The sequence below is a fragment of the Neophocaena asiaeorientalis genome, unplaced genomic scaffold (genome assembly GCF_003031525.2).
Source record: "Neophocaena asiaeorientalis asiaeorientalis breed wild unplaced genomic scaffold, Neophocaena_asiaeorientalis_V1.1 scaffold243, whole genome shotgun sequence".
NCBI classification, from domain to species: domain Eukaryota; kingdom Metazoa; phylum Chordata; class Mammalia; order Artiodactyla; family Phocoenidae; genus Neophocaena; species Neophocaena asiaeorientalis.
The window spans coordinates 398,997-412,334 of NW_020173113.1; the positions used below are offsets into that span (position 1 = coordinate 398,997).

The window sequence follows — 13,338 nt, forward strand, 5'->3', positions numbered from 1 at the left end:
TTCTCAAAAAGATAGTATGCTAGTCTGTATGGGCTGCCATAACAAAATACCACAGACTAGATGGCTTAAACAGTAGAAATTTATTTTCTCACAGGCTGGAAGTGTGAGATCTGGGTGCCACCAGGTTTGGGTTCTGGTGAGGCCTTTCTTCCTGGCTTGTTGGATAAGCCACCTTTTCACTGTGTGCTCAGTTGGCCTTTCCTCTGTGCATGTGCACAGAGAGAGAGATCTCTCTTCCTATTCTTATAAGGCCACTAATTCTATTGGATTAAGACCCCACCCATATGACCTCCTCTAACCTTAATTACCTCCTAAAAGCTTGATCTCCAAATACAATCACTTGGGGGTTAGGGCTTCAGCATATATTTGAGAGTTTGAGTTTGAGTTTGAGAGAACACAGTCAGTCCATTGCAGATAGTTTATTTTGGTTGGTAGTCTTTGAATTCAGGTGAATTCTTAAATAGTATTTTTTTAAAAATATATACCATCAGAAATTGAGGTAAGTACACACAAGCTCTGTTTTGTTCATTTATTTTACCATGTGTTCTCCAAACCCGCCCTTTTCAGTTGTGTATATCTGTATATTTGCATGTATTTCAGTTTAAGACTCAACCATCCCTTAGTAATTGGAGTAAGTAGAGCAGCAAATGTAGTTACTATTGTGTGTTCCAGTTTCATGGCTCTCTAAGATAACTGTGATTAGTGCATTTGTTTATTTGCAGTGTTGTTTAAATTCAGGGCTTCTAGGGAGTAGATTCTGTAATATGCTTCAAAATTATTGGAAGTTTTTTACCCTATGAGAGTACTTGAATTTTATTTATTAATTTAGGCCAAATTATAAAGGCTGATAAAGGTGGGCATCCTTGAATTTAATGGCAGGTAAGAGGCTGAAAATATGTAGTTGCTTCCTTAGGCATCAGAACTAAGGCTCTTTTCTTATAACTCAAATGGGGTAATTCCTTGTTAACACATGGCTACTGGCTAATGTCTCCGTAGTCTATTGTCGTTTACTGAGTGGTTGTGGTAGTCAGATGCAGGGATGGGTGGTGAGTACTCATTGAGCATTGCCTTCAGGAAAATTAGCCCTGGGGATGAGGGACAGGCACTTAAGTGGCAGTCACAGTGCAGTGCAATCATTGTTCTGATAATGTAGTCACTATCAGAGACTGTTCCGGAAATGCATGATGAGATGGGTTGCCACATATGGTTGTGTACATTGTGCCCTGAACAATTCCAGGGAGCCTCTTTCATGTTGAAGTCTGTGAAGGCAGCCCTGATTGTGGAGAATCCAACCCGGTCCTGTGGTATCAGGAAGGGCTTCCCTGCCTGGAAGAAGTGATATCTACATTGTGACTTGAAGGACGAGTAGGAGTTAACCCATTGAAGATGGTTAGGGAGCAGAGAGTGGGAAGAGAGTTCCAGGCAGAGGCTCAGAGGAAAGATTGATTAATTTATTTCAAAAGGTAGCTGATGTTTAGCTGAAAGTCTTGTCCTGGACCTTTAAAGAGTGGCAAATGGGTCAGGAAAATGTGTGATAATCTGCTGTAGTAACATTTGTAGTGCTTTGGCAGTTGACTTGAACTTGATTAGTGTGTTTTAATTAAAGGGGGAATACACAAAACAGCAATTAAAGTGTGTTGAGTGATGATTCAGCCACAAGTACACTGTCCTTGATTTTGGGAAATGTCAGAGTATGAGGCAGAATCAAATATTCAAATACCTGACTTAAGGTCCTTAGACATTATCCAGGAATCTGCTAGCCTCCCATTATCTTCTCAAAATCTGTGAATTTTATTTTAAAAGCATTTTAAAGAAAATATGTTTAAGAATTTGAGTGGTCATCCATATTGCTTGGGATTTGAGGGGTTGAATTAGTGATACTCTCTCTGTTATCGAAATTTGGAACCAATTGGGAGATAAAGGAGCCAGGTAGATAGAGCTTGGAGAGTGTGGTTTGGGTGTGTGGCAACAATGGCTTCCTGAGACTGTAGCCCTGGATTAGACAGAAATAATCTCTCCGGGCCCTGGAGGTGTTGAGCCAGCAGAGGCCCCTCCTAGAAGGAGGCAAGTGTAATCAATTTATACTTGGGTACCATATTGGACTCTAGTTAAAAGTTCAGTCATCCAGATGAATGGATAAAGAAGATGTGGCACGTATATACAATGGAATATTACTGAGCCATAAAAAGAAACGAACTTGAGTTATTTGTACTGAGGTGAATGGATCTAGAGTCTGTCATACAGAGTGAAGTAAATCAGAATGAGAAAAACAAATACCATATGCTAACGCATATATATGGACTCTAAAAAAAATGGTACTGATGAACGTAGTGGCAGGCAGGAATAAAGACGTAGACATAGAGAATGGACTTGAGGACACGGGGGCGGGGTGGGGGAGATGCTGGGGTGAACTGAGAATAGCATCGACATGTATTACACTACCAAATGTAAAATAGTTAGCTAGCGGGAAGCAGCAGTATAGCACAGGGAGATCAACTCAGTGCTTTGTGATGACCTAGAGGGGTGGGATAGGGAGGGTGGGAGGAGGCTCAAGGAGGAGAGGATGTGGGGATATATATATGCATATGGCTGATTCACTTTGTTGTACAACAGAAACTAAGACAGTATTGTGAAGCAATTATAATCCAATAAAGATCTATTTTTAAAAAAGTTCAGTCATCGAGTCCAAGTCTGCCTCCTTGGTTCCTAGTTTTCAATGAAAGACTCTCCCACTCTTCCATTATATACTAGAATGGGCATCTCCATTTTGTAAAGACTGTCAGAAGGTATGTGGTATCTGGTCACCCATAGAGAAATGCTGTGCAGCACAGCAATGATGAGAAGATGTTCCTGGTGTCCCAAGAACTTCATGGGACAATATAATGATTTTTCCATATCTTGTTTTCCCAAGTAGATATCTAAGACTTAAAGTCATTTTCTTCCTCTTATTCTTAACTGTGACATTCCATATTTAGGGAAACTACTTAGCAATTATGGTGTTTTTTGACTCACATAAACTTGTTCCATGTTGGTTTTAATCAAATCTTTGGAATTTTAGCTGTTGAAGAAGAGGAACATTGGATCGGAGGTTGAACTCTTGGCCAATGGGCCTGATTTTCACTATTTTAGTATCTCATATACTGATGGAAGCAAGACAGAACATTTGTCTTGAAGGGCTACAGACTCAGTTTATTTCTTTAATTAAAGTCAACCTTCATCAGAATAGCATTGGCTGGCTGATTGGTGATTCACAGATTTTCTGTTGTATTGTCAAGGGTTATCAAATTTGAAGCAGCTAGAACTCTCATACATTGCTTGGCACTGGGTAGATTGTTGCAAAATGGTATAGTAACTCTGGGAAATGATTTGACCAATTCTTATAAAGTTAAACATACACTTGCCCAATGACTGAGCAGTCCCACTCTGGGTACTTGCCCTAGAGAATTGAAAACATGTTCACATAAAACCCTGTTTTATGGATGTTCATAGCAGCCTCATTTGTGATAGCCAAAAGTATGCTTGACATCATTAGGCATTAGGGAAATGCAAATTAAAACCACAGTGAGATATCACTTAACACTCTCTGAAATAGATACAATCAAAAGACAATAACAAGTGTTGTAGAGCATGTAAACAACCTTTAACTCTCATACTTTGCTGGTGGGGATATAAATTGTATAAAATGGTATACAGTTTCCCAAATGGAAAACAGTTCAACAGTTTCTTAAAGTAGTAAACATAGATTTACCATATGACACAGCAGTTCTGCTCCTAGGTTTCAACCCTAGAGAAATGAAAACATATGTCCATACAGACTTGTATGCAAATGTTCATAGTAGCATTATTCATAATAGCAGAAAAGTGGAACCAACGCAAATGCTCATCAACTGGTGAATGGATAAACAAAATATGGTATATCCATACAATGGAATACTATTCAACAGTAAAAAGTAATGAAGTACTAATACCTTTCTTCCACACTGGGTGAGCCTTGAAAACAGTATGCTAAGACAAAGAAGCCAGACACAAAAGAGTGCATATTGTATGATTCCATTTATATGAAATGTCCAGAAAAGGCAAATCTATAGAGACAGAAAATAGATCAGTTGCCTGGGGCTGGGAGTGGGAAACAGAGAGTGACTGCAAAAGGAAATGTTCCAAATTAGATTGTGATAATTGCACAACTCTGCGAATATAATAAATCATTGAATTGTACACTTAAAATGGGGAATTTTATGGTATGTGAATTGTACCTCAGTAAAATTGTTTTTAGGGCTTCCCTGGTGGCGCAGTGGTTGAGAGTCCGCCTGCCGATGCAGGGGGCACGGGTTCGTGCCCCGGTCCGGGAAGATCCCACATGCCGCGGAGCGGCTGGGCCCGTGAGCCATGGCCGCTGAGCCTGCGCGTCCAGAGCCTGTGCTCCGCAACCGGAGAGGCCACAACAGTGACAGGCCCGCGTACCACAAAAAAAAAAAAAATTGTTTTTAAAAAGTATTTCACTATATATTCAAAACAAGTAACAAAAATATTTTAAATGAATTCTCCTTGAAACGAATATATCAATGAATAGCACAGCTGCATAATAAGTAATAGAACAAGTAGAAAAGGATATTGAAAAGGCTGTAACATACATTCTTAATACCAGAGTCGCTTAAATGACCCCCAAACCTGAAAAATCATTGTCACTGCTGGCATCCATTGCATCCTCTTTATTCGCTCAATTAGAAATAGTTATCACTCTCTTCAAACACTGTGTAATGGGATGTGGAATGGGACGCTTTCTTTTCTCAGAATTTCAGATGAAACTTTAGAACTCAGAACAACTCCTACAATGCTGTAAAAATCCCCATAGCGGTGGCCAAACCGAACTGATGATCATCTGCTCCCAGTAGCTCATACAAGGGAAGGTGGAGTCTCGTTAGAGAACAGTGCATCCATGCACCTGTTCCCAACTCCTTAACAAAGGCTTATTAATAGAGACATTTAAATATTGCAGCAGGTGGATAGCTGTCTAGAATTACAGCTGAGTGTCGATTTGTTCAACTGTCTTCCCAACAACCTGAGTCACAAAAGCGGAAACTGGCACCAGACTAGTGGGGCTAGTTCCTTTAATGGCCTCACAGCATTTTTGAACAATGCTTTGTCCATAATTAAGTTCCTTCCTCATACCACCAATGGGCACATGCACAAATTGTATATAGGGTTCTTTTTTTGGTTATGTGTTTCTTTTAAACATTAGAAAAGTTGTCAGTTGTATACCATCAGCACAATATGCAAATACAGGAGTTTTTTCATACTCAAAAGTTGCAACAGTCTTGAGTTTTTTCTACTGAAAAAGTCTTGAATTTTTGCACCTTTGGAGTTCCCCATGTTGCTTTAAGCCACATCAGATGTCAAAGGAATTTCATGTATATTTGCTTTCTGTAAAAGTTCAAAACTAAATTCTTTCCTAGCATTAGTCATATACCTGTGAAATCAGTGAGTCTCTTTTCATCAGTTGACATGTGATATTTTTCTGGCCCACACACAGTAGATTATTGCTCTTTGTAATCTGGAACACTATGATGTTGATCCAGTAAAGTCATTAATGCCTCTATTGTTCTCCATCATTTTTTGGGGAATACTGAAGTTTCTGAGCTTTGAAAAATATCTAATGTCAAATTCTAATTCCTTGTAGTTATGACCTCTTTATAGTTCCCTGTCAGAGGATGTCTTCCATAGCTAGAAGATGAAAATATGCCATTCATGTTTTTTCCAAGTCTTTGTTATATTCTCACTAAAATACCCCTCTGCAGTCCTAATGTCTTATTCTTTCTTGAAGTGGAAGATGCCACACGTGAACTCAATATAGCAATGACTGTCCTTTTGTGCCATGGACTCCAGTGGTAATAAATATGAATCTAAATGTCTGAGGAGCTACTCAAACTCTACCTTGAATTAGCAGCAAATCCTGTTGCTTGGTATATTTTTGGTCAAAACTATCAATCAGGACGTTTTAACCTGTATCTTTGCTGTGAGGGGGCTTTGTTGCCATATTTTAACACAAGGGGGCAGCATCATCACCTTTACTGTCTCCATCACATCTTTAGCATGGGCACATTGGACCCGGGTAGGGAGGGAAAGATTTTATAAGTATGTATTATTATTTTTAATATTCGTCATCTAATAATGCTTCTAGGTATGATGGTGATGATTACGGACAGAGACTGCGAGGGTATTTCCTGTAGTTGAGGAATTTGTCTGCAAATAAAAGCCTCCTGTAAGGAAAAATCTGTTTCGCTTCTGCTCTCAATACTCTTACTGGACATTTCTGTGACCACATGTGTGGGAGTTTTCTCACACCAAAGCAGTTCTCCAGCTCTCTAGTGGATACCGACTGAGTATCCCACAATTTAACTCAACTCTGACACTATCTACTTGGAAATAGCATCAGATCCCACAGGCCTCATAAGACCCCTGCCCCTCTCACTTCAGGGGTTAGTCACAAGTCCAGGTTATCACCTGAACTTCTGACCAACTGGCTATAAATCAGAGGTTCTCATGTTCCCCTCCTTAGCTTTGATCATTTGCTAAAATAGCTCAAAGAACTCAGGAAGCCCATTTACTTACTATATTGCTGGTTTATTATCAAAGGATATAACTCAGGAACCGCCAGATGGAAGAGATGTATAAGGTAAGGTATGTGGAAAGGGACATGGAGCTTCCATGCCCTCTTCGGGTGAGCTACCCTCTCTGGCGCTCCACGTGTGCAGCAACCCAGAACCTCTCTGAACCTGTGTACTTTGGGGCTTTTTATTGAGGCTTCATTACATAGGTGTAATTAATTAAATCATTGGCCATTACTGATCCACTTAACCTCTAGCTCCTCTTCCCTGCATGGAGGTCAGGGGGTGGGGTGGAATTAAAAGTTCCAACTCTGGGGACTTCCCTGGTCATCCAGTGGGTAAGACTCCGTGCTCCCAGTGCAGGGGGCCCAGGTTCGATCCCCGGTTGGGGAACTAGATCCGGCATGCATCCTGCAACTAAGAGATCGCATGCCATAACTAAGAGTCTGCATGCCGCAACTAAGAAGTCCTCATGCCGCAACTAAAAAGATCCCGCATGCCACAATGAAGACCGTGCGCAGCCTAAATAAATAAATAAATAATTTAAAGTTCCAGCTCTCTAATCACCTGGTTGGTTCCCCTGGCAACCAGCCCTCATTCTGAGGCTAATCCGGGAACCCCCAGCCACCAGTCACCTCATTAACATACAAAAAGACACTTAGCACTTCAGAGATTCCGGGGTTTTAGGAGCTCTGTACCAGGAAACTGGGACAAAGACCAAATATATATTTCTTATTATAAATCACAGTATCACAACTCCTCTTTTGTTAGAATAGTTGTCATTGTGAAGACCCTGTGCTATTGTGGTTTATTTTTTTAGTTAGCTCTGCAAATAATGAAGCTAGTACTGAAAAGAAACAGTGAGTTATGTAAAGCAGCTATTGATTTGGGAGGATAGCCTTTTGTAAATGACTTACTTTGGTTTCCTGATGAAGACACTGTTAACTGAAGCAAAATGTGTTTTATTCAGGGACCTTACTGAGTACTATACAGCCCAGGAAACAGCCGCTCAGATAGCTCAGAGGATCTGTTCCAAAGAGGTAAGGGAGGAGCCAGGATATATAGGAGTTTTTGCAGGAAAAAAAAAACGAAATGTGTAGTCGAACATCAAAAGATTACCACTAATCACAAAAACCAGACCTGTCAAGTTAATGAATTTAGCACTTTTCTGTGTCTGCGAAGATGCAAGAGTCTGGCTCATTGAAATTATTCCTTTGATATGCATTTTAACTATCTATGTTCATATCATGTTTTTCTCCATCTGAATTCTCCCCAGGGCACACCTTGGGTTGGGGGGGGCGCGGTTACATTGGCAGCTGATGGCCAGCAATATTCTTTGTTTACTGGAACGGCAGGCAACATTTTTTTTTTCCACAGCATCCCCTCTTGGTCGTAAATTAGACCAAGGTTTGGGAGGCATTTCTTGACCAATTTGTCCCAAGGTGCTAAGAAGGCTCATTCCTAGATCAGATGAGGACTGTGTTGATAGGCCACTCAATGTGCTAAATTTTGGATTAGGCCCTGTTAGTAACCTAAAATTCTCTGTATCTTCTGTTTTACTAGTCTGTTATGATCCAGGGGATGTTTTCCCTTGTTGCTTCTTCCCACATCTAGAGTTGCACTATTACAATTAATTCTATATAGAGTTAAATGTATGATCTACTATCTCAAGATGTTTAGCCATCATTAATTTTGTCAAGAGGCCTGGTTACACATTGGGTAAAAATTGGGTTACAATTGGGTAAAAAGCATATATATATTTAACTGGGGTAAATAGAGTGGACTTGTTTGGGGCCCTTTAATGTTGGGGACCATAGGGGATTCCTTTGGCCCATCCAACCTTAGGTAGTGTTGTATCAAAACCTTTTGTTTTAACCCCATTAACATCTGTTTTATTTATCCCATTTCTTAATAACCATCTGAAGATTTTTATCCTTTTGGGACGAGTCCCTTTAAATTTTTCACCTTTTTGGAAAGAAATCTATAGACTTTCTCTCAGGTTCTTATTTTCCTGTTAATCAACCTAATTAACAATTAATCTCCTGTTCATTAGCATCTGTAAGACCCATTGAGGGTAAGTTGAGACCACAAATGAGGCTTCCCAAACTGGTTTTTTTGTTTTGTTTTGTTTTAAACTGAGGGAGTTCTTAGGTTAGCTTTTTTTTTTTTTACCACCTTCTAATTTGTTTTTTCATAGGTACCAGTAAAATGGCTGTTTATGAGAGCGCTCTAAAAATTCACCAATTTAGACGTTTCCCCAATTTAAAGGATCCATCGTCTGGCCATTGATGAGATATGTTAATAGTGACACAAATCAATAACACGCTAGAGGCATCCCCACAAGAGAGTGCAAAGGATGCAGCCTTCACAAGATCTAGAAAGTTTACTCCCCAAAGTAGTCTTAAGAGATTAAAGGACCTTCGTTGTACAGGTTGACACAACGAAGGTGAGGATGACAAAGGCCCCTTATGGGCACCTCGTATGACAAATTTCCCTTAGAGCTGGCACAGCCAAGCCAGAAAAAGAGACTGCTCAGGACCCCAGTCTGTTTGATTGGCTGCCGAATGTAAACCATGTGTGTACCTTCCAGAGCGCAGAGACCAAGCTCTCAAATTGAGATTATTAAGAACCTCATTTTTAATCTGTAGGAAAATTTTACAACTTTATTTGTTCACAGAAGTCAACAAAGTTCAAGTATGTTAGTACAGGTCTTTAACAACAACCACCACAGCAACAGTAATAAAGCAATACAGACACAGAGCACAGAGTTTGGCTTAAAAAACTATATCTTTCTGGATTTTATATATTATTTGTTCTTCAGCAATGTCTTGTGAGTTCTCATATGTCTTGGTGATAAGAGACATTGTAGAACATTATACATAGGATATAATAAACATTTTCTTTCTTTTTCTCATATAACGTTCTCCATTAATGGCAAAATGAGATGGGGGAGCATTTTACCATTCTCTTTCTTAATACTGCTAGCAAAGAACTGAATGTAGAGAGAAGTCTGAAGTTTTCCACCTAAGAGAGAATTGTGGAAAGTGTCTGGTGGTTATGTTTTCTTTTTTTTCACATTTCCCTCACTTTTACTTGGGCATGTGTGACTCATGTCTAGAACCAGGGGAGCAACATTTCTTCATAACTCATGGAATTAAATGCTTACACACAATTTTGCTGGTTTTTCCTCCTAAAGGGAAAACCCTGCTAAGAACAGAATGAGACGGAAAGACTTGCAGCTAATTATGCTAGCTGTGTCAATGGCATAGCCCCAAGAAGCCAGCTCTCCAGTCCCTGAATCATGACTGCGAAAATTGGCACTGTGCTGTTTAGCTCCCTAAGGGATGTAATTATTTTCTCCATGATACCCAATACTTGAAATGACCTCAGCAAAAGCATTTCTTTTCTTTTTTTCCCTTCCTCTAGTGTGTGGCAAAACAAATTGCATTTGTAACAACTAGAAATTCCCGAGGCCTTGTCCTCACTGGCGGATGGCCTGAGGGATGCTGCTGGTGCAAATCAAAGAGCTCAGTGGTTCTGCTTTGTGCTGTGCTAGGCAGAAAAAACACTTTGCCTCTTATCACCCCGTCTTCCTCCAGCAGAAACCTGAGAAATGAGACATGATCAGTGGTTCATAGTACTCGGAGTACTGTCATAATCCTGAAAGGTACTGTCCTACCTTGTCCTCTTGGTGGCTGAGGGACTCAAACCAGAATAGATGGATTCTTAACCCTTTTGAAGGACTGTGTAGTTGTCCCTAAAATACACATCATCTACCTGGTCTCTAAGATTACTTCAGAGTTTCTTAGTTGTTGCCATTATTCCCATGCTCTCTGTGTCCTTCCACAGGCCTGATGTTTTCTTCCACTCTGTTTCAGGGCTCATCGTCGGGGTGATCCTGAGGTACGGCACCACTGCCACCAGTGGTCATGACAAGTCACTCAGCTGCACTCAGGAAGACAGGGCCTTCAGCACCTTATTAGTAAATGTCAGTGGGAAGTTCTTCGAATACACCCTGAAAGGAGAAATCAGCCCTGGCAAGGTCAACAGTGTAGAGCAGAATGACATGCTGAGGAAGGTGAGCTCGGGCCACTCAGCCACTTTGGTCCTGACGTGGTTTTTGATTTTCCGATTCTGTCTCAACTTTGTGAACAGAAATCTTTTGACACTCCTGGAACATCAGTAACATTCCTGACTGTCAGTTTGGCTAGGAAGCTTTTGGACTGTGATGAGGAGAAGGAACCATATTTGAACTTGAGCCTTTTAGCTTTGTCAGACTGATGTGGGCCACCAATGGTGCAGTGGGTTCGTACATCCCACTCAGCTCCTCTGTTCAACTCCCATCTCTTTTTGATTATGTCTCTTACTCTTGTTATGGTTTAGGGATGAGATTGTTTCTTTCTTAAATTAAGATTGGTTTCTTATTTTTTTTTAGCTTGTTATAATCAGTGTTCAGAAGTGTTATTCGTACTTCTTTGTGGTTATTTAACCATATTCTACAAACATTTATTGAGTTTCCCACTCTCATTGGTGATTGATGCCAAAGGCTTAATGAATCTTCAGAGGAAAAATGTCTTGTTGTCTTAGAATTTGAGTCCACATGTTGTTTTTCATTTAATGTTGGGGGTAGCTAAAATACTCCACAGGAAAAGGGATTATATATCTCTTCATTTCACTTGGGTGATTTCCAGGATAAGCACAAGATCTGTATTTATCCACATACATTCTAGTACCTTATAGACCTGGGCTTATCAGCAGGAGGGCTTCCGTATAAAGTCTGGGGATCCAAGTTGTGTGAGACCCCTTTAATATGTGAAAGCTTGCAGTCAAAGAGTGTAGCCTGTGCTCCAAAAATTAAATTATTATTGTTCTCAGGATCTGCCATAATCCTTAAAGAAAATTATTCTCAACCTGGAGCGTTCAACATGCCCATCTTCTCTCTGTCCCTAAAGGCGGTCCTAGTGAGCTCTTTGCTCTCAACCCTTCATAAGAATGCATGGGATTTCCATAAACATTTGTGAAATTAAATGCAACTGAGAAAGATACCCAGTGTAATACCACACTAATGGCTGTTTACATTTAATAATTAGAACGGAGATTTAAAATAATTAATTGAAATAAGAGCCAGTTAATCTACCAATGTGAACAAATTCTTTAAAAAGGTTAGGAGGGGGCTTCCCTGGTGGCGCAGTGGTTGAGAGTCCGCCTGCCAATGCAGGGGACATGGGTTCGTGCCCCGGTCCGGGAAGATCCCACAATGTGATAAGGCTTTGCTGATAGTTTCAGAGTGATTTCCCTGATTGCCTACAGGTAGTTTTAGTCCCCTTAGAGTTGATGAATTTATGTTGATATTCAGGAAGTCACTAGCACCACTGGAGACTTTGGTCTAGTCCACATTACGTATCACAAATGGCTGGTCACTCAGAAGAGACTTAAATTCAGTAAGATTATGTCTATAAATCATTATGTGGTAGGATACAGGAAATTAATAAAGACTCATGACTGCATCTTTTATTGTAGTTGAACCTTTATAAAGGTTTGATAAAAATCAAGATGTTTTCATTTCTTGTTTAAGAACATTGACCAGAAGCTTTCTGTGAGTTCTCAAAATTGCATTGAATTGTTGTGTCTTAATACATTTCAACAACACACCAAGAGTAGAAGGCAGAAGTACTGTGTGGAGAAGAACAGGCCAGTGCTCATGGGAGCTGTGGCTTCTCTACTGTGCTGAGTCTGTGATTTTTCACATTTATGTCATTTGTTTTAAATATTCAAACTTTAGTCAGTGGCTTAAAATATTAAGCAAATATTATGGCACCAATTGGTATTCAACAAAAAATGGGCTTTTTTTCTTTTTAAACTTTTAGGTAACATTTGATCCAGAGGTCTTTTTCAACATTCTACTGCCTCCAATTATTTTCCATGCTGGATACAGTTTAAAGAAGGTAAGGAATTTTTGCCAGTATTTCTTATAGCATGGGAATCTCTGCTTTAATTTTCCTGTACAATATTCTAGTTTTTTTCCTTCTCTCAGATTGCTTATTACTGTGTTCTGTACCCACTCAGAGACTACAGTTGACTCATCATCAGTGACTCATTTCTGTTTTAAAGTCTAGAACTCTTATCCATTGCTGGTGGGAATGTAAAATGGTATGGCCACTCTGGAAAACATGTTTGCAGTTTCTTATAAAACTAAAGTTGAAATTACCATATGACCCAGCTATTTTATTTCTGAGGATTTATCCCAGAGAAATGAAAACTACTGTTTACACAAAAAACTGTACATGGTTGTTCATAATAACTTTATTTGTAATAGCCCCAAACTGGAAACAAACAAAATGTCCTACAATAGGTGAATAGTTAAACAAGCATCCATACCATGGATATTACTCAGCAATAAAACGGAACAAACTATTGACACACAAAACAGCCTGGATGGATCTCAAAAGCATTATGCTAAGTGAAAAAAATCCAATCTCAAAAGGTCACATACTATATGGTTTCATTTATATAGCATTCTAGAAATGACAAAATTATAGGGATGGAGAACAAATTATTGGTTGCCAGGGGTTAGGGATGATGGGGATGAGAAGGGGAGGGGGTGGCTGTGACTATAAAGTGGGTAGCATGAGAGAAATCTTCATGGCAGTGGGACAGTTCTGCATCTTGATTGCAGTGGTGGTTACAAGAATCTACACGTGTGATAAAATGACATAGAACTATGCACACACAT

General features: G+C 39.8%; 1 protein-coding gene across 5 annotated transcripts in view; it reads left to right on the forward strand.

The window, feature by feature from the left end:
• The window catches only part of SLC9A7 (solute carrier family 9 member A7), a 141,277-nt gene that overhangs the window by 45,920 nt on the left and 82,019 nt on the right, over window positions 1-13,338 (forward strand). For 2 of the 5 annotated variants that reach the window (XM_024743533.1, XM_024743534.1), the window contains exons 1-2: window positions 10,489-10,683; window positions 12,473-12,550. In XM_024743533.1, the coding sequence (XP_024599301.1) occupies window positions 10,672-10,683; window positions 12,473-12,550 (90 nt within the window). In that variant the 5' untranslated portion in view covers window positions 10,489-10,671. Of the gene's footprint in view, window positions 1-10,488; window positions 10,684-12,472; window positions 12,551-13,338 lie in introns of those variants that run through there. The other 3 variants (XM_024743531.1, XM_024743530.1, XM_024743532.1) reach the window with 2 other exon arrangements.